A 27,994-nucleotide genomic window follows, 5' to 3' on the forward strand; every position below is an offset into this window, starting at 1 on the left:
TAATTACTGGAGTTATTACCCTTGGTTTCATTAATGCGATGCATGCGTTCCATGATGTTGTATTGCACTCATTGATCTACCAGTTATGTTGAATGATTTCTCTTTTAATATCAATTACTCACAAATACTTCATATATTTCAATCATACAAACAACTGCTCATTCAATGTGTGACGGGCGTATTATATACCGCTCGCGGTAACCTTGTTCTCATTTTCGACATGTGTTATATTATTGATGGGTTGTTTAAGCTGTTATATATTCTGTTTTGTTGTTGTTGTTGTCTTTGTTATTAGACACATCATTGCTATTTACTTGATCAAAAATAAGATGCCAAATCAGTGGGGTTTTTTTTTCAATAATTAATGAATAATCGTTTTTACGTGTGGATCCGTTTTTGATAAAATGGGATGTTCAATTAGTAAGTGTTTAAGACTGACAACATTAAATCACTTGCTTTTTGAAAGCTATATATGTGTGTGGCAAGTCTAGTGCAAATTAAAATAAATAAAAACGCATTCTGGAAAAAAACCCAGACGTTTTATTCTTCATTTCCTTTAATTCAAATCTTATAACAATTCCCTGCAAGAATGATTTAGGACAAACATGAGTGATTTACGATATAAAAGTCTATGTAATTTCTTGCATTGTACAAAAGCTATTGTATGTAGCTTGTAGTTACACTCAACAGTTAAGGTTATACTGTGTTGCATAGGTGTCCCTGCTACATAAACTTAGACTTTTTCCTCTACATTTGAGTTAACGAGATAATGATGCTATTTCTGAGGAGTTAATATAGTTGTTCTTATTCATGCCTGCATAAATATTCCATTTTAGACATATATACATATTTTGCGAAGTTGAATAATGGTGCATTTCTTTACTACAATGTATTCAGATTTTTTTTTAAAATCATGCATTTACAATGTTTGCTTAAATACTCTTCGTTTCACTCATTTGTAACATAATATCTCTTTTTAGATAAATAGTAGAATTTGTGAATTCTTTATGAAATAAAGATTTACATGGAATCAGTTATTCCTTTACTCTGTTTTGTCTTTTGTACTTCTTACGGGTGCACTGTTACTCTGGAGAGAACCAGAAAGAACTACATAGAATTATTTTCATTTTCAGCCAACTTTGTATAAAACAACGAAGACCAAATCTCTTGTACAAACATATATAGTTTACTAGCCAAAGAGAAAGCCATCTGAGCATAGAATTTGTTAGAAAATACATAATTGATGCAATCAAAGATTGAAATCAAAAGCATGTGCTATTATTTAGTAGTCTTAAGCTCTCTAAATTGTCAAATCGATTTGTGATGAATTGAGGTTTCCAAACTCTTGCGTCATTCAAGGAGTGATGAAAACAATATTTTATAGATCGAATAGCATACATTGTGTATATACGTATTATCAAAGGAAATAATCTGCGAGTAGTTACTTCTGTATATATTGTCCAGCAAATCAAACCAAAGTGCATTTATAATACATTTCGATGTTTTTATAGTACACCTCACATTGTTATTCATGTTGGTCTGAATGAAATGATCGTATTTGTTCATTTAGTTTAACATAATATAAATGAATACAAGTAAATATGATTTAAGATTGTTTCTCTCTTTTTTTCTTTTTTTTGGGGGGGGGGGGGTGTTATTATTTATAATTCAAGACCGATGCGTCATTCCAACATTGTTATTAAAACACACTAAAGATATATAATTCCGACGAAGGTTAGAGATGCTAGTAGTAAGCTACATTATAAAGCTCTCATACTACTGCGATATATACATCGAAAAGGATGAGAGGACTAGGGAGGCATTTATTACCCGTATACATGTAGATTAAGATTGTGAATTGTGACTGAATCAATATTATGGATGTTTACACAAAATCGCAAATTTGAAAACAAAAACTATAATGTAGATTATTATTCTAATTGTTCTGGACGTTAATTTGTTGACGATGAAAAAAATAACAAATAAACCTTGCTCGTATTTTTTAGTCTTGTATACATGAATAGAAGAATCTGGACACCTCTTTTCTTTCATCAGAACTGTTTTGATATAAATGTACAGTATCTAAATATATAAGTATCTAATTATAAACAGTAAATTTTGTATTTAAAAAAAACCTTATCAGTGTTACGTATACAGAACTGTTAAAGAAATGTTACGATGTTTTATTTTTTTGAAGATCAAGTTTTTTCAATCAACTACACCTAGTAAATAGTGAAGACAATATATACGAAGACATACAAGTAGACTTACCGCACATACATAGACCGTGTTAAAAGTAACATCTTTATTGATTATGGTCCTTTAGTTACCGAACCACAACTGCCTTACCTGTGCGGCAGGTGTCACTAGTAGGAACAAACTTACCTCTGACCAGGTAATAACCTCCTTAAAGAAACACGCTTTCCTTGGTAAACATGCATATCCCTTATATATGTTGAAATGATAAAGAAACGCTGGGTAACAAAATGTGTAACATTGTTGAACTGCTTGGCCTAAAAGTATGAAAACAGGTCAGACGAGTATCTTAGTCTAAAGTTACCTAGTGTACCCTGCCACATAGTGAACGTGTTTAATTATATAAGATGCAAAAAAGTGCAGAATACTGATGACAAGTTCGAATCCGTCAACACATCGAGGCATGTACATCGCTTTCCGTTGTTAACTGTCAATTTGAATATCTTGCAGTCATGGTACGCCTGACGGAAGTTCAGAAGGGTCAGGCTATTGCGTTGCTAATTTAAGATCAAAGGCAACAACAGGTTGCTATGCAGTTTAGTGTGATTGTTTTCATCATATAATGCTTGTCCGTCGTCTGAGAGACACCGGAAGGGTTGCCGACCGACCGCAATCCGGACGTCCGCAGGACTCGACACGTGCAGTTACATTGTACATGTATTGTAATTGTAAAGAAGTATCCAACTATCAGCATACTTTCTCATGAAAGATGCATTTGTATTGTGTTGTTATTCTAAAAAGGCTTCCCATAGGAAGTTTTCCGTGAAAAAGGTTTGGAAGTATGAACAAGTTATCATTTGTTAAATATTTTAATATCGGGGGTGTTTTGATGACATTTTTCAACTGGCCTAGTACGGATGACATTCCTTCTCACCTTGCATCAATTTAATATGCGATTTAAATTGTCCTCGTGTACTTACTTCATCCTTCTACTGTCATCTGTCCGACTTCCGATCCTCGATCTTGGTGTACATAAAAGTGACATATGATGCAGATTTAAAATATGAAGATTTAACCTCGTGTAATTATAAGATTATTTGTTTACAAATTCCATCTTTCATGTAATTTCGGATTGCTGTGCCTTTAATTGAACCAGGGTTTAATTTTAGAAACATATATCTTAATGTCTACACAGTATTTCGGAAGATATACCATTTGTAAGGTATTTTGTATTTAAAATTCATTTACAATTAATGCTACTTTAATATGCTGATTATATTGTCTGTTTAAAATTGAAAGACGTACGTTGTCACTTTCGGTTTGTATATATAACGTACCTTAAAATGTTGGGGAATCCAAACTTTGTTGTGATTGGTCCTAATTGCATGAGGTGATTCAGTTTGTTTTCGGAGAACAACATATTTAACCATACTTCCCAGTTTTTCTAGTGTATTAACCAGGACAAACGTGAGTACTGATGTCTTTTTCAAGCTATAATCAAACAAAAAACTCTCGGTCGTAGCTTTGATTACCAGCTGAATGATATCAATGCTGCTTTCATTTTAGTTCATTGTTTATCTCTACCTATCGACTAATTATAAACTGAATACCTTATTGAGGTTGGATTAGATTAAGCTCAGAGTGCAAACATCAAGTTACGTAAATAATGGACTAATACACAGACTTTTCGGCATTCTATAATAATAACATAAACTATATTTCTTATGTTTGATCTGATGGCCTAGCTGACAACGCTGTCAATACTACTTCTATGAAAAGAAGTCATGTTGGTTAAAAATAATGGTAATCCTATATATACCAAATTGACCTTTTCTAGACACGGATGTTGATAAATCATATTTCTTCGTGATGGTGTTCCTATTTTAAGTTATCTTTCCTGTAAATTGAATCCTCGATTATGAGACAGTCTTGTAAACATCAGCTTATCATGTGATCTTCCACATGTTCTGTACCCGTCCATACTCTTGACAACCATATTTATTGAACCACAGGACAAACTTCAAAACATTCGAAACGCTTCATATTCGCAAAGGTGATACATTGATAAAAAGCCGAATACCGTTTTCAATATTTACATTTGACATTGCGGATGTGTCACATGATTTAAGCGAGTTACACTAATGTTCGTTTGAACACAGAATCTATGCTTGAGCATAAGAATACGGGTCCAGGCCTTAATACCCTTTATAATGTAAACAATTGTTGATTCTTGAACTTTTCGATATTATAGTCAAGTGGTATACTTTTCCATAATAAGGTCACATACGACATTTGATTCGCTTCTCCAGAGACAATCTTACTTAATGGAGTTTTCTGAAACGATATTTCTTATTTACTCATAAATTATTCTAACATGAGTACCTTGCTGTACAATAATCAAGATCGTCGTCATGATTAGGTTTTAATGTGACAGCTCAGTGATCAATGTTGCTAGATATGTTAGGGTGGTCGGGTACCTAGTAAATTATATAGTGCAATTTCCTTTCGCCAAGTCGTAGAATGACTACCAGCCCCTAAGTTTTATGGATTTCTCAACTGCTTTTCATACCAGTTTATCTCCCCCTAGTTTAATTAGAACTTAGGATCAGTCATCCAAGTAATCCAAATTATTAGAGTTATTGTTTTTAGAAGTTCAATATTCTAAAGATGGGGGCCAATCGAGCCAAGACGATCAGGGTTCGACTCCCCGATCGGACGTGAACAGGTATAAAGTCATAAACACTTGCCCGGCCTCACATGTACTCCGGTTTCATTCCACATAGAAACCTCATGTACGTTTTCATTTTGGAAAGCAAGAGCACTAAATATAGGTTTCAAAAACAAATCAAAAGCTAAATTGTTTCATAATTGTTGTGAATTATGTAAAGTTAATTCAATGGATTCAGTGGGACACGTCATGACTGGCGTCACATCCGTGACATAAAAATAATTTATAAAAAAAACATTTAAATTATTCCAGTAAAAATGTGATAACGATAGCGTCATTGTCATTGTCAAGTTTTAGGATGGATTGCAGTGACGCAAAAAAGAAGAGCTCTACTTGAAACGATAGGAGATGAACTAATGCCTGATGAATTCTCTATCATAAAATTTCTCTTAACTGGTGTGGTTCCGGATGGAAAACTACAAAAATGCACCACAGGTTCAGCATTGCTTATTGCAATCGGTACAAACGGGAGTGACGAGCAAGTAATAGAAGGTTTGGCAAGAGCTGGCAGAAAAGATCTAGCTTTTAAATATAGCGAAGGTTGTAGCCACGAAGGAGGGCCTCTTGGTGAAAAAATAACAAAAAATCTTGATGACCTGAAAAAGACATATCTAAAAGAATTTAGGTGAGTCCTTTAATATCATACATTCTATTGGAAATAAAGAGTCCGCAAAGTTATTGAAAAACATAAGAACCATTGTTTCTACAGAAGGTTTCAATAAGGACAACTTTGAATGGATATGATAAATAAAATTTGCGTCAATACGAGATGTTTTCCCTTGGAAACAAATAAACGCACGCTCACTGTTTTTATATTTCATTCAATTAAAAAGGTTCAAACAGATTTTTGTATGTGTTTAAAGTAATCTATTTTGAAAAGTTGAATGCATCGTTTTAGGGTCATTTTAGTGTGTATAGCTGATGAGCTTACAGATGGGGAGGACCTGCAAAACCTCAAAGGCATCACAACGGATATTCCAAAGAGAGCGCTAGGGAATGCAGACACTGTCCTGGATTTCTTAAGTTTACTCATTAAGGAGAAGAAGCTGGAGCCTCACACTTTAGACACTGCCCTTTTAGACCCATTACAACATCTCCGGATAACACACTGGGTGAAAAAGCATTCAGGGAAAATATCCGGTAAAATTCTATATAATTCGTGTTTCATTACTTTTATTATTTATTACCCAATCGATGGCATTAACTCTCTTAATATTACTTCTCTATCATAAGTACTTTACCTATGTCAAATTTATCGTCGATTTCCAAGCGTTAAAAACGTTTAAAGATGAAACGGTCAATAATGTTGTTGAAGTTATTTGTTTAAAATAAATATATGCATATATATTAACAGTTGTGCTTCAAGTTTGTGAATGTGAATGCATTAACTTCTTGAAATTTGATGGGCATCACCTACTTACAGATTTTAAAGAAAGGCTTGCCTTACGTGCAGCAGAAGAAAGAGAAGGTTCAAGAGGCTTCCCTGTCACAGGTAATCCAATAATCATTATATATATTATCTATTGTCTTGAATTTAGTTCCAATTAGCCACACTGTTTAGACAATACGCGTAATGGAGAAATATATAAGTAATTGTACATTATAAGGGACAATATAGCACAGCTACGTGTAGTAACGTGTCGTACGAAATGTTATTATTTGATACTTTATTGGTAGTATTATTGTGGCTTATTACAAATAATTCCCTCCAATAAGTAATCTTATGAAAGGATGGAAACTGACTCTCATTTCTTTCTCGTCACTTGTCACTCGTCAAGCTAGGGCTCTATCCTTCTATCTGCAACGTAAATAGTGTTAATATGAATGTATGCGAGTTAGTGATGTTATAAAGAAAGAAGTGGGAAACAAATGAATCTTTATGGCTATTGATAAAAAATTACAAGCGTGTATTAAATAGATTTTATTGATCAATTTTGCAACAATTATGCAGCAAGTAATATTAACGAGTCAGTCTTATTGGCTCAATTGGAAGCGCAGGCGGTCTTGATGTGAGAGAAAACCGGAGCAAACCCATGTGGTCTGGCAATTGACTCCATACCCCGCTTGTTGTGGTGAAAGGCGAGTCCATTGCTCATCTGATCACTCATTAACAGTCTGAAGGCTATTCGACATTACATGGCTTAGAAAATCTTATACGTTCAAAGTATGAAACATTTTGAACAATGTAATGTCATTTACCCTTCAGAAAATGCACCAGAATTGGCAGAGACACAAGATTCCCAGAGCAGTGAGGATGGAAATGAAAGCCAAGATCAACCTCCAGGTACTTATACATATATCATCGCAAGTGTATGTAAGTAAAATAGCTTAAAATATCTATTATTGACTCTAATCCAGATATTAATATATGTTAAATTGTAAGTACATTCCCGTCCCGTCATCATCATTAAGAACTAAAACCTATGTATGATATATATATTTATTCAAACAATCTTTTTTAACATTTTCATGATGTTGTGGAGTTTGTTTTCAATATCATATTCAATAAATGTATTTAAAAAAACACATCTTTTTTCTATTGATTTTCATAAACAATAATACCTACTAATTAATATTGATCTTTAAAATAATTGTTACAAGCCAGGTTATTTTGAGAGCCATTTCAAACTAATGACTGTTAATTTGTTTAAACATCTTTATCATATATTTGTTAATTTATTTATTTAATTTTCAAATGACCTCTCCGTTTGATTCAACTTTTTCAAAGGTATTAATATAAGTTTGGAATTTCTTAAATTATAGTCTAGATAGGTGATGATACATTTGTAGCATTATGAATAAATGGATGAGTGGTTTTTTTTACAAAATGAGAGCTTGAATTATTACTGTTATTAAAAGTTTACCAACCGGCTTTATGTTCAGCTTATTTTATTATCCGATTTCTTATATTTGTTTACTTATTTTCTTTGAATTGCATTAAACAGTTTTATTAAAATCAACACCAAAAATATATTCTGGCAGATTAAGATAGGCCAATCACAATCATAAAAAGTTATTGACTACTGATGTCTTCTATACTTCTTGCGATTTTGTCAAATTAAGTGAAAGACCTGATAAATTCAACAAGTATTGCAGCTCTTTAATAGCATAACTAAGTGCTTTTACTTTGCTTTCTTGTATCGTCAGCGAATTGTGATGTCAGGTGTATCGTCGTGTCAAATTGTATACCTTGGTATATGCATTTATATCATGTTATTAATATTATGGCACAAAGTAGGAGGACAATCCTTCTTGACAGCATCGGCAGCTTCATTCAATATTAATTCATAAGTGCAGGCAAATAATTGTCTTGATTAAAAAAAGATGAAATTCGCCTAGACAAAAATACCAACGTTTAAAAGATTTAAAACCCTTTTCAAAATCGTTTAAAATATGTATGATATGTTTTGTTCTTCCTATAATCTATCACGTCATCAATTAGTACTGCCTGCTATATATTGTATCGTCCTGGAAAAAGCTTGTGTGGTCGTTGTGTGTTAATTCATCCAGAACTGATTTCCGTCTTGCACTCATTAATAAAATAAAACCGAAAGCTATTTTTAACAATGCAAAAAAAAGGGAAAGTGGTCTACAATTCTTTAAAAACTGTTCTGTCTAATCTCCCTTTAATAGAACAATGAGCAATGCTGACGCTGTTTTTTTTTAGTAAATCGTTCTCTTGTTTCATACAAACGACAAATCAGTCGAATACACGAATGCATTTAAATCTTTAAAAAAAGGAACAAATTTAAAACAAACAAAAAGCAAAAGCAAACCTGCAGTTTTACCGTCTTTTTCGATTTTTCGTAACTTTTACACTTTTGATGCTTCAGTGCATTTACTATTTCTTGTTTACTTTTTATAGAAAAAGTCAGCGAATAACAAAGTGAAATAATGTACATCTACAAAATTACATTTTATTTGAATGTTTTCATTTTTCCTTTCCCATCATTTGATGGTGAACCTAGGTATGATTTACACATATAGATATTTAATATACTCTCAGAGATGACTTTCCATAAACCTACGCCTAGAAATACCTTACACATAACTGTACATGTTAATACCTCAAAATTATCCTGCACTGTCTCTTCTAAAGTAGTCCACGTTAACAAGGGAAGGGTTATCGTAGCTTACCCCTCTATATTTGTCAGAAGTCGCAACGAGACAATAACATCGTTATACAACTTACTCCTCAGAAAAAGAACAAAAAGTGGCAGAAGTAGAACATTCTCCGAAAAGTGAGGAGGAAAAAAAGATTCCAGAATAATCTCCAGGTATATATACGTAATAACTTCAGGACGAACGTGTAGGAAAGCACAGCTTATACAATTTATAATGTTAAGATCTTAATCAAACCCATATCAATGTATTTAGTTTTAAGTACATTTACCTTGTTTTAAACGGTAAGATGTTCTTTGTTGTAACATCCTGATGAGACACTAACCATTGTTTTCTGCCGGCAAAACATGCATACAAAAGAAATTCGAGGGTCGTCCTCATTGAATTTTAGTCATCTACATGCTATCGTCTATTTGACGATAGATAGCTTTTCACATATAGTACACAGGGCACGCTTACCATGGCCATAGTCTCGCCTGACTGATTAGTGTTGGAGGTGTGTGTGTTTGTGTGTGTGTGTGTGTGTGGGAAGGAGTGATATTGAAAAATGGGGTCCAGAGTTGGTTTTTCGTTTCATTTTGAGCGTGATTATCTATTATTATTATCATTTTTTTTTCAATCGTAATCATCATATCCCCATCCATCGACGGGGTTTAATATAGCTGCTCTACTTCCAGAAAATGTAACTCAAAAGGCGGAAACTGAAGTTTCCAAGAACTGCAAAGAGAAAAGGGAAAGTCAAGAACAGCCCCCAGTAGTCCGGCAGATTGGTGCAGAAATCAGAAGAATTGTGGGTTTTATAGTAGTAGCATACCAATTGGTNAATCATTAATACGATTTGACAATGCCCTAACCAGTAGTAGTAATTGTATCATTTAAAAAAATGAGACAAACGGATAGTTTGCCAATAGAAATACATTGCAATGAAATGAATATATAGCTTCGAGGGGTTAACGAAAATAAATCGTAATGAGACGAATAAACAGCTATGAGACAAAGGCAGAAATTCTCAAGAGAATAAAAAATCGAAAGTATTTAAAATGTAAATAAAACGCAACTTGTTTTCCAGATAAATAATATAGACCCCATGACAAAGGGAAAAGTAACGTACCACAATACTGGTTATAACCACTCAAATGATATATATAGGAATCGTCTATTCATGATTTTTATTGTTATTGTATTACATTTTCTGAAAATAGATAATATTCGATGTTGTTAATATATGTCGAAGAGAGAAAGGATACACGCATAACAAGCAATCGTTATTCATACAATTAGTTTTGAAAATACTGTTTCCTTTAGAAAAAGGACAGAATGGATCGGATACTGAAGAGGAGAGAGGTAGCAGGTCTGATCCGGATAAAGGTTTTTACGAATTAATTGGACTATTGATTCAAGCTGTGAAAAAATACCTATACCTTACATCATAAAATAAATATAATTGCACTTTGAATCGATCGGAAAAAGTTAAAACGTTAACAAGGGAAAGTATATCTTAGCTTACCCCTCTATATTTGTCAGAAGTTGCAACGAGACAATAACATCGTTATACAACTTACTCCTCAGAAAAAGAACAAAAAGTGGCAGAAGTAGAACATTCTCCGAAAAGTGAGGAGGAAAAAAAGATTCCAGAACAATCTCCAGGTATATATACGTAATAGCTTCAGGACGAACGTGTAGGAAAGCACAGCTTATACAATTTATAATGTTAAGATCTTAATCAAACCCATATCAATGTATTTAGTTTTAAGTACATTTGCCTTGTTTTAAACGGTAAGATGTTCTTTGTTGTAACATCCTGATGAGACACTAACAATTGTTTTCTGCCGGCAAGACATGCATACAAAAGACATTTGAGGGTCGTCCTCATTGAATTTTAGTCATCTACATGCTATCGTCTATTTGACGGTAGATAGCCGGTCACATGTAGTACACAGGGAACGCTTACCATGACCATAGTCTCGCCTGACTGATTAGTGTTGGAGGTGTGTGTGTTTGTGTGTGTGCATGTGAAGGGGTCATATTGAAAAATGGGGTTGGGAGTTGTTGGTTTTTCGTTTCATTTTGAGCGTGATTTTGTCAATCGTATTCATCATATCCCCATCCATCGACAGGATTTAATCCCGCTGCTCTACTTCCAGAAAATGTAACTCAAAAGGCGGAAACTGAAGATTCCAAGAACTGCAAAGAAAAAAGGGAAAGTCAAGAACAGCCCCCAGGTACATATACACAGCTTCCTTTGAATAATATGCAGACGTGTCTAGAAATTTAATTATTGATCTTACTGGCTAAATGGTATTAGATTATTAATACGATTTGACTATGCCCTAACCAGTAGTAGTGATTGTATCATTTAAAAAATATGAGACAAACGGATAGTTTGCCAATAGAAATACATTGCAATGAAATGAATGTATAGCTTCGAGGGTTTGACGAAAATAAGTCGTAATTAGACGAATAAACAGCTATGAGACAAAGGCAAAAATTCTCAAGAGAATAAGAAATCGAAAGTATGTAAAAGGTAAATAAAACGCAACTTGTTTTCCAGATAAATAATATAGACCCCATGACAAAGGGAAAAGTAACGTACCACAATACTGGTTATAAACACTCAAATGATATATATAGGAATCGTCTATTCATGATTTTCATTGTTATTGTATTACATTTTCTGAAAATAAATAATATTCGATGTTGTTAATATATGTCGAAGAGAGAAAGGATACACGCATAACAAGCAATCGTTATTCATACAATTAGTTTTGAAAATACTGTTTCCTTTAGAAAAAGGACAGAATGGATCGGATACTGAAGAGGAGAGAGGTAGCATGAGGGATCCGGATAAAGGTTTTTAAGAATTAATTGAACTATTGCTTCAAGTTGTGAAAAAAATCTATACTTTACATCATAAAATAAATATAATTGCACTTTGAATCGATCGGAAAAAGTTAAAACGTTAACAAGGGAAAGTATATCTTAGCTTACCCCTCTATATTTGTCAGAAGTCGCAACGAGACAATTACATTGTTATACAACTTACTCCTCAGAAAAAGAACAAAAAGTGGCAGAAGTAGAACATTCTCCGAAAAGTGAGGAGGAAAAAAAGATTCCAGAACAATCTCCAGGTATATATACGTAATAGCTTCAGGACGAACGTGTAGGAAAGCACAGCTTATACAATTTATAATGTTAAGATCTTAATCAAACCCATATCAATGTATTTAGTTTTAAGTACATTTGCCTTGATTTAAATGGTAAGATGTTCTTTGTTGTACCATCCTGTTGAGACACTAACAAATGTTTTCTGCCGGCAAGACATGCAGACAAAGGAAATTCGAGTGTCGTCCTATTTGGTGGATAGCCGGTCACATGTAGCACACAGCTAGGGAACGCTTACCATGACCTTAATCTCGCCTGACTGATTAGTGTTGGAGAAGTGTGTGAATGTGTGTGTGTGTGTGTGAAGGGGTCATATTGAAAAATGGGGTTCAGAGTTGTTGGTTTTTCGTTTCATTTTGAGCGTGATTTTGTCAATCGTATTCATCATATCCCCATCCATCGACAGGATTTAATCCCGCTGCTCTACTTCCAGAAAATGTAACTCAAAAGGCGGAAACTGAAGATTCCAAGAACTGCAAAGAGAAAAGGGAGAGTCAAGAACAGCCCCCAGGTATATATACACAGCTTCTTTTGAATAATAAGCAGACGTGTCTAGAAATTTAATTATTGATCTTACTGGCTAAATTGTATTAAATCATTAATACGATTTGACTATGCCCTAACCAGTAGTAGTGATTGTATCATTTAAAAAAATGAGATAAACGGATAGTTTGCCAATAGAAATACATTGCAATGAAATGAATGTATAGCTTCGAGGGTTTGACGAAAATAAATCGTAATNGTAAATAAAACGCAACTTGTTTTCCAGATAAATAATATAGACCCCATGACAAAGGGAAAAGTAACGTACCACAATACTGGTTATAAACACTCAAATGATATATATAGGAATCGTCTATTCATGATTTTTATTGTTATTGTATTACATTTTCTGGAAATAAATAATATTCGATGTTGTTATTATATGTTGAAGAGAGAAAAGATGCACACATTACAAGCAACCGTTATTCATACAATTAGTTTTGAAAATACTGTTTTCTTTAGAAAAAGGACAGAATGGATCGGATACTGAAGAAGAGAGAGGTAGCAGGACGGATCTGGATGAAGGTTTTTACGAATTAATTGAACTATTGTTTCAAGCTGTGAAAAAAAACTATACTTACTTTTACATCATAAAATAAATATAATTGCACTTTGAATCGATCGGAAAAAACTTATATCTATGACAATTGTCCAATTAATATAATAATCGATTTCAATATGATATTTCGAGTGTAGCTAATACCGCTACTCGAAGATTACTTTGTGAAATTATTAGATTACACCAATATTGATGTACTCTCATTTATGTCATACTTATGCCATGGTTCCTTTAAAAAACATAGCAGAAGATGTAGTACCGGAACATTCCTATGCTGACAGAGCGAGATCTGATACAGGTACTAATTGTCTTTGTATGATAATGATGCTTTGATGATTCGGTTTTAAGACGGAGGATACCACTAGATTAATGTGTTGAATATATTGAATAGCATTGTATCGACAAAATAGTGTATACAATATATAATAATACCGTCACATATAAGATTTCACACACATCCATAATTCATAATCAGGGCAATATTGGAAATATGAAAAGGGGGTCACATTATCGTTGGTGTCGATACATTTTGTATCTGCAATGCAAATTACCTAACTGGCAATTTCGTTTGTGTGTATTTCTGAATGTAAAAATAAACGAAAAGTATAAAGAGAAAGAAAAGTCAATGTTTGTTGAAGAAATCTGCAATTTTATTTCAGCATTTGACCATATAAACATGATGGGGTTTATCGATAGAAAACACAAATTCAGTTCCTGGCCCAACCGTTCCTCAATGAAAGGTAACTACACCTTCACATCAATAAAAATAGAAACTATGCTTCTTGACACGAGATATTATAAAACGAAGAATTCACCATAGCCACAACCGCTGCTGCTGCTGTTGCTGCTGTTGTTGCTGTAGCTGTTGTTGCTGCCTCATCCCCTCTCCGTTTGTTTTAATTTAGATTCATATTGCGAATATTTATTAAACAAGCTTTGTTTGCCTATATCTCCTTTCTTCTTTCAGTACCTGACACGACACCTGAACACTATAAGGTTTCTCGACCAGTAGAAAATGTCAGACTTGGAGAATACAAAATGACACGAACACCAAGAGGTATGCATATGTAACTATTATCTCTATAATAAAATCGCTGTTGTTATTTTCTTACAAATTTAAAAAAGGAATTGAATCGTACTAGAAACATGCAAATAATTTTTCTTTCAGTTATTTGTTTAACTACGTCGAAATTGATAATAAGATGATAATGAAAGCATCCATTTTTGGATTCGAGAAGCAATGATCTATCGAGTCGTTTTAATATTGAAAAATGAAAATTTTTGACTTTGTGAGCAAGAGAGAGAGAGAGCAATTTTATTTCACTAGCTATAAATGCAAATTGTATGATATTACTCTATAGACGTACATAAGTGTGATATGTTCCAAATTAAGATAGGGAATGAGTTAGAAATTTGACGCCCGTGTGATGGGATTTGAGGTCGCAATATGGTTGTCAATACAGTAAAATAGCACTGTCAGCATAATTGTCAAAATATATTCAGTTGAAAACTAAGGTCATTAGAATGTCAAAAATGCGCAAGTCAATGTGGCTATCGTACTCTTACCTATCTACTTAACTAGGTTTCTACATATCTGAATCAATATCTATCATTATCAAACTAAAGCGGCTGCTATAAAATATGTCTAGATGCATATCTGTGGAAACAATTATTTTACAATTTAATATTTCTATACATTCTTTCAATTATCCTAACGCTTGGATCGGTGAGTTTTATTATTGCGTTGCTATATTATTGCTATATTTTCAGGAAAGGCTGTGATTTTTAACATTGAGAACTTCCGCAAATCCCAAAATCATGCCACAGATGAGCCCATAAAAGACCGAACAGGTTCTTCAATTGACGCAGATAAAGATTTCATAGTTATAGGAGAAATCTCAGGATTTCTTTTTTATGAAAGTCATGAAATGTATTTGTTTATATTTACAATATATTGCTTTATGCCAGATTTAGTAGTAGACATTAAACCAACAACTGTGTTGAGTGGTTCTCTTCAAAAACTTTGCATCTGAATTATTTCCCTGCAAACTTTAAATAGATCAATATTTTAATTATTCGTCATCTCGCTGCAATATTGACATGCATAGTTCCTATGTTGAACTTCTGTAAACAATGTGTCCAGGTAACGCTCCAATTAATGAGCTATAGAGTGCATTGTTTATACCGCATTATTATTTTATGTCGTAATTTGTTTATCTTGATTCAGTAGTTTGTATAATTATGATATGTAAACGTCTGTCGTTTTCTTCCCAGCCAGTGCTGTTTTGTCGGCAATGCCATTCTTTGTGTGAATCTATTTTAATTCCATTTTCTCACCTTAGAATAAATCATATCCAGGGACTCTCTTGAAACATACGTGACAAAGTATAGTATAGCACCATTATATGTGCTTGTTTTTTAATTGAACCGTATGATGGTTTTTCAAAAGATATATATGGATAGGATTTCAATTTGGGCTGTTTAAAGTAAGACCTTGCATTTCAAGTATTTAAGGTTCGACTTCCCCTTCCTATTTATAGATGGCCTCGTGAAGGTGTTTAATCACTTGCATTTCGACGTGGAACGCTTTGATGATTTTTCATTCAATGAGATAAATGGCAGACTCCGTAACCTTGGAGAGGAAACTGATCATGATAATGTCGATTGCATTGCAATATTCATTCTAACGCATGGGCAGAATGGCAAAACTTTTAGATGCAAATGGGTCAGCGTTTGAGTTAGCATTATTTCGCAAGTACTTTCATGCCAGCAAATGTGTGACACTTGCTGGAAAACCGAAGATGTTCTTCATACAGGCTTGCCAAGGACCTGCATGTCAAGGAAGTACGTTTGTATAAGATCTTTGTCGTATATTAAACTTAAATTACTTAAATTGTATTGTTTAACTAGTTGTTTTATGCGCTTTTCTGGCGTGATAAACCTGACAAAATGCAACCTTTCCATAGATTTCTCCTGTTATCTAATATATCATTGGTTTCTGTTTATTTCAAGAGTATGACAGAATACAGATATTTTTAACGAGTGTTGGTATATTCTGCCAAATGAGTTTACCTGTTTTAAGTACTAACTGCTATAAAATGTATTTGTCAGACAAATATACGTAAGTTCGGCTATTCCAGGATACAATCACTTGGAGAAAGACACCGTCACTGTTAAAACGTCGCCACCACCACCACCAACTACTCAACCATTGGAAAAGCAACACCCGGACGAGGCAGATTTCCTTATATGCAATTCCACACCTCCAGGATATGTTTCTTATAGAGACATGAACAAAGGATCCTGGTTTATCAGCACTTTCATTGAAACGCTTGAGAGAGATGGAAACAGGTAGCAATAACATTGCAAATGACATTTTTTGAACAACTCCAATATTACTTTATACATTATTTAATCAGATGGTGAAAGAGGTTTTTTTTTATAAACATGATATGAAGCTATATAGTAATTTAAACAATGCAAAGTTTATTTGTTCTCGTTTACATACATACTTCCATGAACACAATCCCTGATTATGTTTGTAAACTGTTTATTATTGGAAAAAATATAGTTTTATTGTTAGCTTCTTAAAAACATAAATATGAAAACATATACCTTTTGATTATTTAGCTCGAACTGGAGCTTACACTTTGGTCGGGCAACTTTAATCAGTCATGCTACCTGAGATGTTAGTTCGGGTAATTCGAAAGTACCATATACAATTTTACTTGTTATTTTTCATTCCCGTCGAGACAAACGGCCTACTTTATCCGATCTGAAATAAAGTCATATAAACGCATGGCCCTGAGAGACTTTCAGGCTTTTTAGATAAGGTTTTGGAAAAAATATGATTTCGTTGTCTTCGTATCTTATTCAGTCATGTTTCAAGAAGAAAAATCAGTCTGAAATGTTTTGAGATACCAAAAACCCATTAAACACTTCTTAAACAAGTTATATATTTTTATGAATGTACAAGTGATGTCACATGTCCTGTATCTTCGTAGCGAATCACATTCGGTAACTGTGACTGAGGATGTAGTATTTATTATCTTTATGATTCTTTTCGTGCTTCTTAGATTTTTGATTTCACCGTTTATATTCTGTACAGATTCTCTCGTATAAGTATGCCAAGAGTCTGTGGTTCACATGGTGTGAAATATTACTATAATAATACATTTCATACTATTATGATAACAAATACCTGTCTAATACTCTCAAATTAATTTTTAACTCAAGAGTATTTATTATTGTTGTTTTTATTTTTTATTTTTTTTAGGTTCAAATATTTTACTTCCTCAGTGTTTACGGAGGATGCCAGGGTTGAGGAGCCCTGGTATCATCCCCCTTTACAGTGTATTCATTCAACATTTGTCTTTCTTTCACTTTCTTTCTTTCATCATATTTCATAAATTGATGGTGATACTAAAACATTTGAACCTAACATAAAGGATGAACACTTACGTACATTGTTACACACAACACGTACATACAATAACATACATGTATATACAAACATACACACACATATATATATATACATTCATAGACACAAAACATATAACATAAATATAAACACAAATTTGCATACAAACATACATTTGAAAACATGAGACAACACTTACATAATTAAGTATAAATTATGTGCAAAAGTTGTCTATTCTCCGATTGTGTTATTAAGAAGGAAAACTGTTAAGTAGTTCATTGTATACCACTTATATCAATGAAATGATCTCTGTAGATATTTGAGTTTGTACAAAGCACAACTATGAATACAAAAATTCACTGTTATTGTGCATATAATATGACATATTGTCAGGGTGTCTCCATCAGTGGGGACCATTTTCTCCAATATCCTAGAAACCTTTCTGACTCATATTTACTGTTTTGTTTTTATAGATTTAATATCTAATGACCAAGTTTATTAAATTGTCAACTTCAGCATCTGGTTCGTTTGCACAATCCTGGAAGACATTTTCCGTTATGTCCAATCACATCATTGATAATTCTGATTCCTTTTAGAAACCATTCTTTGTAAAAGATAGTTTTGCGTGCTATTTTTGTTTCATTACTAAACCATATCGGACTTCATAACTGTTTGTGTTATTTGCCTGTATTATCTTTAGCCACGCTTTTAAAGTATCTTTCCAAAACAAGTTATGAGTGTTCTTAATACTCTGTTCAATATATTCAGTCCCACAATTAGGTAACTTATCCTTATCTAATTTAGTATATAATATATTTGTCCATTTGCCACTTCCATTGTGAAGCCGCCGAATCCATGTACATTTAAGTGAGTTGATAAAGGAGTCGGTATGAATCATATTTAGTCCACCGTTTATATATTCTTTAATTACAACATCCCTTTTTATTTTGTCAACTTTACCATTCCACAAAAAGTTGTAAAGTTCTGTGTTAAAACTTTTAATAAAGTTTTCGTCAGGATTTGGGATTGAAATAAATAGATGATTAAGTTGAGATATTATTAAAGTTTTGATTACTGTCAGTCTTCCAATTGGACTTAGTAGTCTTCTATTCCATATTTTAAGCAGGTTTTTTAATTTGACTAACTTTTTATCATAGTTTAACTTGGTAATTTTGTATAAATCAACATCGAAATCTGTCCCTAGCATAGTGTATTTGGTATGTCCCCATTGTAGTTTCCATTGAGGTAAAAAAGTTTCCTTACTATATTTTTTATTGCCTATCCATATTACTAGTGTTTTTGACGTATTTATTTTTAATCCAGATAGGTTTGCGAATAATGTTAGTTCGTTCATTGTTTCTGTCAACGACCTTTCTGTACCATTTAGAAGTATTGAGATATAATTTGCATACTGTGATAAAATAATGGGTTCCTTATCTTATGATATTTCCTTAATACTTGTGTTATTTCTGATTTTAAGGGCTAACATTTCTGCACATAAGATAAATATATATGAGGCGATCGGATCACCCTGACGGCATCCTCTTTTTAATTTGAAGAAGGGGGATATGTTACCTACCTAACTAATTGCGGAGTTAGAAAAGTTTTTATCCATTTTTATGCTTGGTCCGAAATTTAAAAAAACATTATTCTTTTTATTATATTTGATTTGTTTATTTATAATTTTTATACATTGTTTTTTATTTATGTTATTTTCATTTATTTATTTTCATTTATTCTTATACTCATTTGTTTGTAGTTTCGACCTCATGGAGATCCTTGCAAGAACAAACCTTGTTCTTGGAGACAAAACTGGAAGCATTGACGGAATACCTTGCGCTCAAATAGCAAGCATCACAACAACACTTCGACGGAAGCTTTTCCTCCGAACTATTCCATCCAATTAAAGCAACGGAAGAACACTGCTTTAACCCTTTCACCACTTTGCAAAGGGTTAAGCGAGAAACGTATAGTTCTACATAAGATAGTTGATAGTTGTGAATTAGTCTTGTATTTTAGCCAGTGTTGCAGAACATTAAGGATGTACACCTCTGAGAAGTCAAAACATTTCTGTATTAAACTATTTTTCTTATATGGATTTTTTGGAAAAAGGAGTTAATGGAAAAGCTGAAAATGCAAAAACAAATAAATGTCCGTGTGTTCGTTTTTGTGCTATGATCGGTCAAAGATACCAATTTTACACAATATGTGATTTTAGGCGATTTTTTGGTCTTGACCATTTGCGAAAATAAATTCATACAACTTCTTCCAAGTGTGTTATCAGATATGTATGAATGTTTGTAGAATTGATAAAAATAATATTTTATTTTAAATTGTGTAAGTAAAATTTCTTAATCTTATTCTTTTAACTCAGAAAGGCGATTTCAGTTACCCCTATCCCTTATTTTTAATGCAAAAATACTCATTTATTCACCATATTTTGCAGATTAAACGCGTGATATAAAAAGTTCTGCTATTAAACTTTTTTTAATATTTAACGAATCAAAATAAAATGTGTTTCTCTTTCTAAAACAGCTACAAAAATGGGGGGTCCGTGTTCTTCTTTTTTGTCCCATTATTATTTGTGTTCATTTTCACCTTTTTCGGGTTCAAAAATCAAAAGTGCTTCAGTTACACTAAATATGTAAAAAAAAAATAAATACCAAAATTGTATAATTTTCCACTTTGTTGCATCTTATTTTTACCATATTGAACATTATAAAGTTGTACAGCAAAAATAAACCTGTTACAATTAAAAATGACGACACAATGACAGTTTAAGTGAGCAATCTAGTGTCCAAAAAGGTGAAATTTTGGCTTTTTGTGAAGCGCAAGAAATACACATTAATACACATTTTCAAAATGGTCGCCAAATTGGTCATTTTTTTTAAATTCTTGTAACAAAAGTTCTATAAACAACAGGCATCTAGTTTTTTGACATATTTTTCAGAAGCGTGTTTGCTATCATAATTTGTTAAATTTTACAAAAACCGTTACATCAGAACAAAACGAGACTTGAACGTGATTTAAACCACAGAAGAGTACAATTACAATTCTATGTTAATTAACGTACAGATGTAAGTGACAATAATACCTGAATGGGATGTCTCATATTTGTCCTTATTAAATAATTATTCAATTATCTTTCATTGAAATCTACTGGTACTACACTTATAGAGGAAATCTCGTTTACAACCTAACGAACACACCCGTAATCAACTCTGCGAAGTACGAAGTTATCATGTAACTTTGCGATATTTTAATTCGTCCTATATTCACCAAAAAAGAAGCGTTGCTTGCTCTTGTCATTGCATGAAACTATATTGATTGATTTGGATAGAATTATAATTGATATATTTAGTAAACCATCAGAGTAGTATCTGTCTTCCAGTTATAAGTTGAAAATAATCCGCCCCACCTTAGTGTGTGTGTTTTTTAAACAATAATCCGAAATCCAAAATGCTCGCTGTGCCTTTTGCTTTGAGATTATAGATACATTTGCATGACTTGTTTTATTTTATATACTTATAGCTTTATTGATTTTTTTTTATACTATTAGCTGGTTGATTTTTGATATACAAATATTGCAGTACATAGCGATGATGTATTATACCAATTTAACGACTTTTATTGTGAATCAAAGATATTTAATGAAAACAATGCAGCTGTTTTAACATTGGTTGTGCAGGAAATTCATTTTATACTGTTGGATTTATGCTGGTTGCAACGAAATATTTATTTTTATATGTGATTTATTCTTTGTGACGACACATCGCTGAAATTGTTTCTATTAGTTATTAAGAAAAATATTATAGTTTCAACCGAATAGTATTTGTGTTTCCATGTGATCAACCATGCTAAAGGTACCATTTAAATGAAGATATTAACTATTATAAGGCTCTCTTACCCATTACTACCGACTAATTTAGAAATTTTCATGAAAAACAGTAATGGGTCGAAAGATTTCTACAATATGCTTTGTCGAAATAACACTATTCCTACCGGAAAAAGAAAGTGGAACAACATATTTGTAATAGATGAGAAACTTGGAGAAGTATATATGCAACCCATTTTCGAGTTACTAAAAGCTCCAAATTACATTGGCTGCAATACAGAATAAACATATTAACAACAAATTCATATTTATTCAAAATTGGTTTAAAATTATTCAAAATTGTCTTACAAAAGAAACAGTGTGGACTATCAGAGTCCACACTGTTTCTTTTGTAAGACAGAAATAGAAACAATTATACATTTATTTTGGGAGTGCAGAGAAGTGCAGACATTTTTGAGAACTTTGAATTTTTATTAGATGCTCTATTGATTCCATTTACTTTTAATAAAGAAACTTTCAATTTTGGCATGCAAAACAATAAAAAAAAATATACTACACAACAGACAATCTTATATTAATCATTATGAAACAATACATCAATAGAGCGAGATGTTTACAGCAAACTTTATCTGTGTCAGCATTAAAATCTATTATAAAAGATAATTATGTGACTCAAAATATATTTGCGTTAGTAAGGGTAATAAGAATGTAGCAAAGTGTCATAATATATGGAAAAAAATTGGAATAAACTGCTAGAAATAACACCAACCCCGAACAGGACAAGAATAAGAAATAATCCATGAAACTTTTCTAATTGATATTTTCATGAATGTAAATCAATTTGTTGTTTATGTAATTTCACTCTAACCTCAATCAAGTTATACAAGTAATATAAAACGGCACAGTCTCTCTCTCTCTCTCTCTCTCTCTCTCTCTCTCTCTCTCTCTCTCTCTCTCTCTCTCTCTCTCTCTCTCTCTCTCTCTCTCTCTCTGTGTGTGTGTGTGTGTGTGTGTGTGTGTGTGAGTATGTGCGGCTGTGTGGGTGAGTATGTGTGCGGAGTGGTGAAAGAGGATGTATGTCTATATATTTCATTATATTTTTGTTTTTATACAAATAAGTATAAATTATCAGCAGTAATATATGTAATTGGATTTGAAAATTAATGAGGATATAATATTGATAAAAACTGAGGATGTTGTTGGTGATCATGAAATTTAGTTCAGCAATGATAATATTGATGATGATTTTTATAATTGATGAAGATGAAGATGTATTATTGTTGAAAGGATGGATTATAATGATAATGGCGTAGATGAATGAATTATATTTATCATGATGATGTAATAGTTTCATGATTGGGCATGCTGAAAGTGAATTGCTTGATTGACGTGAATGATAAGGATAGAAAAAGTTGATGAGAGAACTTGTTGATGATGATGATGATGATGATGATGATGATGATGATAAATGTTGAAAGTTGATGGCGATGGTTTTATGATGAGAAATATGAACAGATAACTATATCGATGTTGATTGATATTGAGGTGCATGATGAAGGTGAAATGGCATTGATGATGATGAGGATGATGATGACTGATGTCGATGGGAAATATGAATAGATATATATATAGATGCTAATGATGAAGATGAAGAATAGATGAAGATGACGTTTATTATGATATTGGAAATGTATGATGGTGTTGATTGCTTTAATGGTGATGATTTATTTGGAAAAGTAAAACAATTACAAAAAAAAAAAAAAAAAAAAAAAAGGNCATCAGTTGAAAACTCTCGAGTGTTATTTAATATTGTTTACATTAACTGAACGTTTATTAAGACACTACCTGAAATAAGAGATTATCTGTTATTTATTTATCAAGAAGAACTATTCTTTTAAACATCAGATATTTACTTTCAAATATATATCTTGTGTAGGATTATGGTACATGAGAATAAGTGTAACTACATAAGACAGATATCCGGAAGAGACAAATTATGTCATATGTATATTGTATTGTTAAAAGATATGGATATAACCCAATGCATGCGTCAATTACATTTCCTATTAACGACAGGGTTATCTTTCTTGGAGTCCCCCATACATATTAGATTTGCTATCAAAGGTGTCCCTCTTATGAAAATATCCGTTTTACTCTGCGTTCGTTTCAACATATATGGTTGTTAATGAAATGATTATGTATTGAACTCGTTTTCTGGTACCATTTTTATGAGTTATTTTACATTCTTTGTTCTAGTGTTATGAGTGATGTTTAATCTTTTGCAGCCATACAACAGTACAGCAATGACATAAGACTTTGTATCACATACCTGTTGAATCTTGTTATAGTAATACAAGCAACTTTCAGACCATGAAATACAACGTTCTGTATAGCACATGTGCAATACGGAATGTTGTATTTACCTGCTAGCCGGAACTATTTTTTATTGGAAGATAAAACTTGTCACGGCGAACTGAAAAGTTCCCGGTATTTGCAAAAAATATCAAAGTTTATAAAATCTTTATATCGATCTCTTCCAAATACGGAAGGTATGTGATAAAAGCTTGACCACACACTCGTGTAAACTCGTGCTTTCTGATTCGTTAAAAAAACACAAGTGTGTGGTCTTGCATATGGAAATCATTATCTTTGTGTTGGTATTTAACTGGCTGTACTTTTATTTTACTGGTGAATTCAAATTTAAGCTAACACTCTTCACATTTAAATTGCTGTCGGCTTCAAAAGTCTCGACAGTTATGTTTATCTCACTGCTTGATGTATAGGATGCATATATGCACTTTCTATAGGACAGGGTCAGCTTTATTTGGCATATTCTTTCGTTCTTTGTTTGACAAGTAAGGTCTTAAGATAACAATTTAATCAGAAAACATTTTTGAAACTGAATTCAATAGGAAGTAACCACTTGATTGTAAATGATTTTCATCATAAGCTATTATTTATAATACAGATTTATGTAGGAACCATGGGCTCAAATCACCTGTTTGCCAAGTCGAAGATATATATCTTGATAGAAAACTTAATTAAATTAAACTAAAATTACTGATTTCAAGTCGACGGTATGAGAGGCGAAGTGCCATATTTGTTGTTACCAGACAACGTGCAAAGCCAATGGGAGTTATTAACTTTCGTACATTATATTTTTACGGTGTGTGCGTTTGTATTTACTGTCTGTGATTGGGATAAAGAAAACCAAACAGAAATATTAACCAATGGACTTTCTTAGATTCTATTTTGCAGTATGCGGAAAAATAAAAGAGTAGAGTAAGCTCTTTATTTTAAATATTGTTGTTGAGATTTATTCATAAACAAAAATGTATCCATGTAATAAAATTCTAATTTCTCAAGCGAGTGTTCTCTGATCATTCATTGCATTTCGTGTGACAAAGTGTTATTAGTGATTTATGCGTCATTCGGAATTTAAAGAAAAGTCTCGTGTGCCTTTGTATTATCTGTCTGAAATAGCTATTATAAATATCTCTTGTATAAATGGCTATAAAAGATTCTTTTTAGTTATCAATGAATGGATTAAAATATCTGGATTTCATTATGTATACAATCAAAAAATAACTCGTGAAAACCCAATACTATATTATGAAGTATTTTACCTGGAATGAAATATACAGAATGGCAATACTCATATCAACTGAGGAGACATCTGAACAGTGGGAAAAACAAAAACAGGAACTGGGGAGATATCAATAGAAAGGGAAAGACAATAAAAGGATCTAATTAGGAGGCATCTAAACAGAGAGAAAGACAACAATAGGAGCTGGGGAGATATCAATAGAAAGGGAAAGACAATAACAGGATCTAATTAGGAGACATCTAAATCAAGAGAAAGATAATAAAAGAACTGTAGAGACGTCTAATCAAAGAGAAAAACAATAGTGAGAACTGGAGACATCAAGACAAAGGGAAAGACAATAACAAGGAACAGGAAAAATGCTCTTCTTTCCTTGGGGGATCGAGTGGTTTGTATCAAAACAAGTCAAACAAATCACAGAGCACTGCAGCCCTCATTAAAATGTATGCTTGCCTGATTTGGTCAGTATCTTTAATATTTAGGTACAAGTGTACCAGTATTGTTTATCACACTGAGCCGTTAACATAGAACATATAATAGTATTTACAGACAATGACAACGATTTAGAAATGTTCACGGCTGCTTTGACTATCGTCTTTCATGGAGCTACATATAAAAAGTCTTTTGAAAAATACATTTTGGGTATGACCATTCGAAACGTATGAATAATCGAAAGGAAAAGAAGTGACGCTGAAACCTTCAATTTGACAGAAAGAATTTTGAAAAAGAAAGAAACAGTCGTCCATCAGTAGTACGTGCTACAATGTATATAGTAAAGTATTTGAATTTGATATGTCCTATTGTTTTTTAATAGGATTTAATAGGAAAAAAAGATGGACTCCGGCAAATATCTGCCTCTATATCCATAGCAATGATACAATACATACATGTAATTCATTAACATTTACTTTTAATATACATGTAAAATCTTATAAATTTGTCAAGTGATCATATTTCATATCTATATTTTTCCAGTGTTCATCTAAATTGACCTCGAATTCTTTAGTTGTAGTTGAGTCTATAACTCTCTGTGGGAAACTGTTCCATACTGTTATTGTCCTGAAGTTGAAACTGAATTTTTGAGATCTAAATTGCAATGGTTTATCTTTATTTTTTGCGAGCTCTTGATAAATTATCGAGTAAAAAGAGTCCATTGCTGACTCTCTCATCAAATAAATTGTTAATAATCTTAAATAGATGAATAATATCTCATCCGATCCGTCGGTATTTTAAAGTTGGTAGTTTTATAGTATTCTGAGTCGTTCACTCTAGGATAAATCCCTTTAATCATGGCAGTAATTTTTTGGCTCTTCTTTGTACCGATTCTAAAACTCATTTCCTTCTTTTATTTTTTGATTCCAAACACACGCCGCGTATTCAAGGTATGGTCTAACTAGGGCTTTAAATAGTTGGCAGAACATAATTTCATTTAAATAAATAAAATACCTCCTTTATTAAAATAAATAAAAGAGTCCCACGATTCCATTAGCCTTGTGTATCTGTTGTTGTATTCCGTCTTTGCGTATTGCAGAGTTATCTTCTCTTATGAGCAGGCATTGATTGTTACGTCGTTTGTTTGTGAGAGTAACGTCATCAATTTTTGAGAAAACGACGTAATTTTCTCACACAAACCAATGACGTAACAATCAATACCTGCTCACAAGAGAAGATAACTCTGCAATACGCAAAGACGGAATATGACATGCACAGTTCAGATTTCGGTCCACAGTTACTCCCAAGTATTTTTCAGACGATACACTTTCCAATTCCACGCGCTCAATTCTTGGTCCTGTCATGAAATAGCTTCCATAATTTGTTCTTTTCCTTTTATTGAGAGAACTTTGCACATCTGGATCATTACTGAAGAGCATCTAAATCATATTGTGGAATAGCTTGATCCTCTTCGGTCTTCATTTCCCTATACACTTAATTTAATATCATCAGCAAATAATACTGACGAAGATATTTATGACAAACAGTACCGGTCCAAGGACACTGCCTTGTGAAATTCCGCTCAAAACTAGATACGCCTTTGATAATGTACCGTTGACAATGACTTTTTGTGTTCTTTCACTTAAAAAATGTTCTGTCAATGTTGTTATTCGTTTACTTATCCCGTAGCTCGCTAACTTTTTCAGCAGGCGCCGGTGAGGGTTTTTTTCTAACGCCTTCGTGAAGTCTAGGTATATATATAACATCAATTTCACCGCCTTTATCCACGATCTCCAACCAATCTTCGAAAATTTTAGTAGTTGCAATATCGTTGACATTCCACTTATAAAAGCGTATTGTTTTTCATTGAATATATCGTTTTTATTCATATGAGCAACGATTCCATGTCGTACCAATTTTTCCCTTGTTTTACCAAATACGCTTGTAAAACTGACCGGTCTATAATTACTCGGATCTGATTTGTAACCCTTTTTAAAAATTGCGGTTATATTTGCATTTTTCCATGCAGATGGTAATTTTCCATTATTTTAACTTTTGTTGTAAATCATGCTCAACGGTTTAGAGATATAATTATACAGTTCTTTCATTGTTTTAGGTATATGGTCTAGTCAAGGCGATTTATTACATTTAAGGTTTACAACTAATTTTTTAACGTAAGCCTCGGTACACACAATTTCCTCAAACGGATGCATAATGAAAAAATTCAATTTTCTATCTGATTCCGGTGGCGCCTTTGTAGACACGCTACGGAAGAACATAGCTAATATTTCTGCTTTATCGTTGTCACTGATCATGACTGCAGTTTTGTTTTCATTTTCCTCTTGATACTTCAAGTCTGCTATCCATGTTTTTATCTTTCTTTTCGAGTT

At 32.6% G+C, this 27,994-nt stretch overlaps 2 protein-coding genes across 7 annotated transcripts in view; both read left to right on the top strand.

Annotated features, from left to right (window-relative positions):
* The window catches only part of LOC110447718 (sialate O-acetylesterase-like), a 53,967-nt gene that overhangs the window by 14,032 nt on the left and 11,941 nt on the right, over positions 1 to 27,994 (top strand). The window lies entirely within an intron of this gene.
* LOC110447719 (caspase-1-like) lies at positions 3,561 to 16,141 on the top strand. 5 transcript variants are annotated; one of them, XM_021493599.1, is made up of 19 exons: positions 3,561 to 3,663; positions 5,216 to 5,549; positions 5,823 to 6,064; positions 6,348 to 6,416; positions 7,131 to 7,208; positions 9,124 to 9,201; positions 9,724 to 9,836; positions 10,352 to 10,414; positions 10,616 to 10,693; positions 11,191 to 11,268; positions 11,834 to 11,896; positions 12,097 to 12,174; positions 12,642 to 12,719; positions 13,214 to 13,276; positions 13,555 to 13,608; positions 13,970 to 14,050; positions 14,278 to 14,367; positions 15,081 to 15,161; positions 15,851 to 16,141. In XM_021493599.1, the coding sequence occupies exons 11-19, from the start codon at positions 11,878 to 11,880 to the stop codon at positions 16,045 to 16,047; spliced, it is 741 nt and encodes a 246-aa protein (XP_021349274.1). In that variant the 5' UTR covers positions 3,561 to 3,663; positions 5,216 to 5,549; positions 5,823 to 6,064; positions 6,348 to 6,416; positions 7,131 to 7,208; positions 9,124 to 9,201; positions 9,724 to 9,836; positions 10,352 to 10,414; positions 10,616 to 10,693; positions 11,191 to 11,268; positions 11,834 to 11,877; the 3' UTR covers positions 16,048 to 16,141. The 5 variants fall into 5 exon arrangements, with proteins under 5 accessions (XP_021349274.1, XP_021349273.1, XP_021349270.1 ...); XM_021493598.1 differs by having other exon boundaries at positions 13,558 to 13,608; positions 15,081 to 15,179; XM_021493595.1 differs by having other exon boundaries at positions 3,562 to 3,663; positions 15,081 to 15,179.

The sequence above is a fragment of the Mizuhopecten yessoensis genome, unplaced genomic scaffold (genome assembly GCF_002113885.1).
Source record: "Mizuhopecten yessoensis strain PY_sf001 unplaced genomic scaffold, ASM211388v2 scaffold3575, whole genome shotgun sequence".
In the NCBI taxonomy this organism is placed as follows: domain Eukaryota; kingdom Metazoa; phylum Mollusca; class Bivalvia; order Pectinida; family Pectinidae; genus Mizuhopecten; species Mizuhopecten yessoensis.

Excerpts from the sequence above, each read along its gene's own strand:
- LOC110447719 (XM_021493595.1), top strand. Across the intron at positions 13,277-13,554 it reads CAGGACGGATCTGGATGAAG|CAGAAGATGTAGTACCGGAA; the intron begins GTTTTTACGAAT and ends TAAAAAACATAG. Across the intron at positions 15,180-15,850 it reads AGGTTCTTCAATTGACGCAG|ATGGCCTCGTGAAGGTGTTT; the intron begins ATAAAGATTTCA and ends TCCTATTTATAG.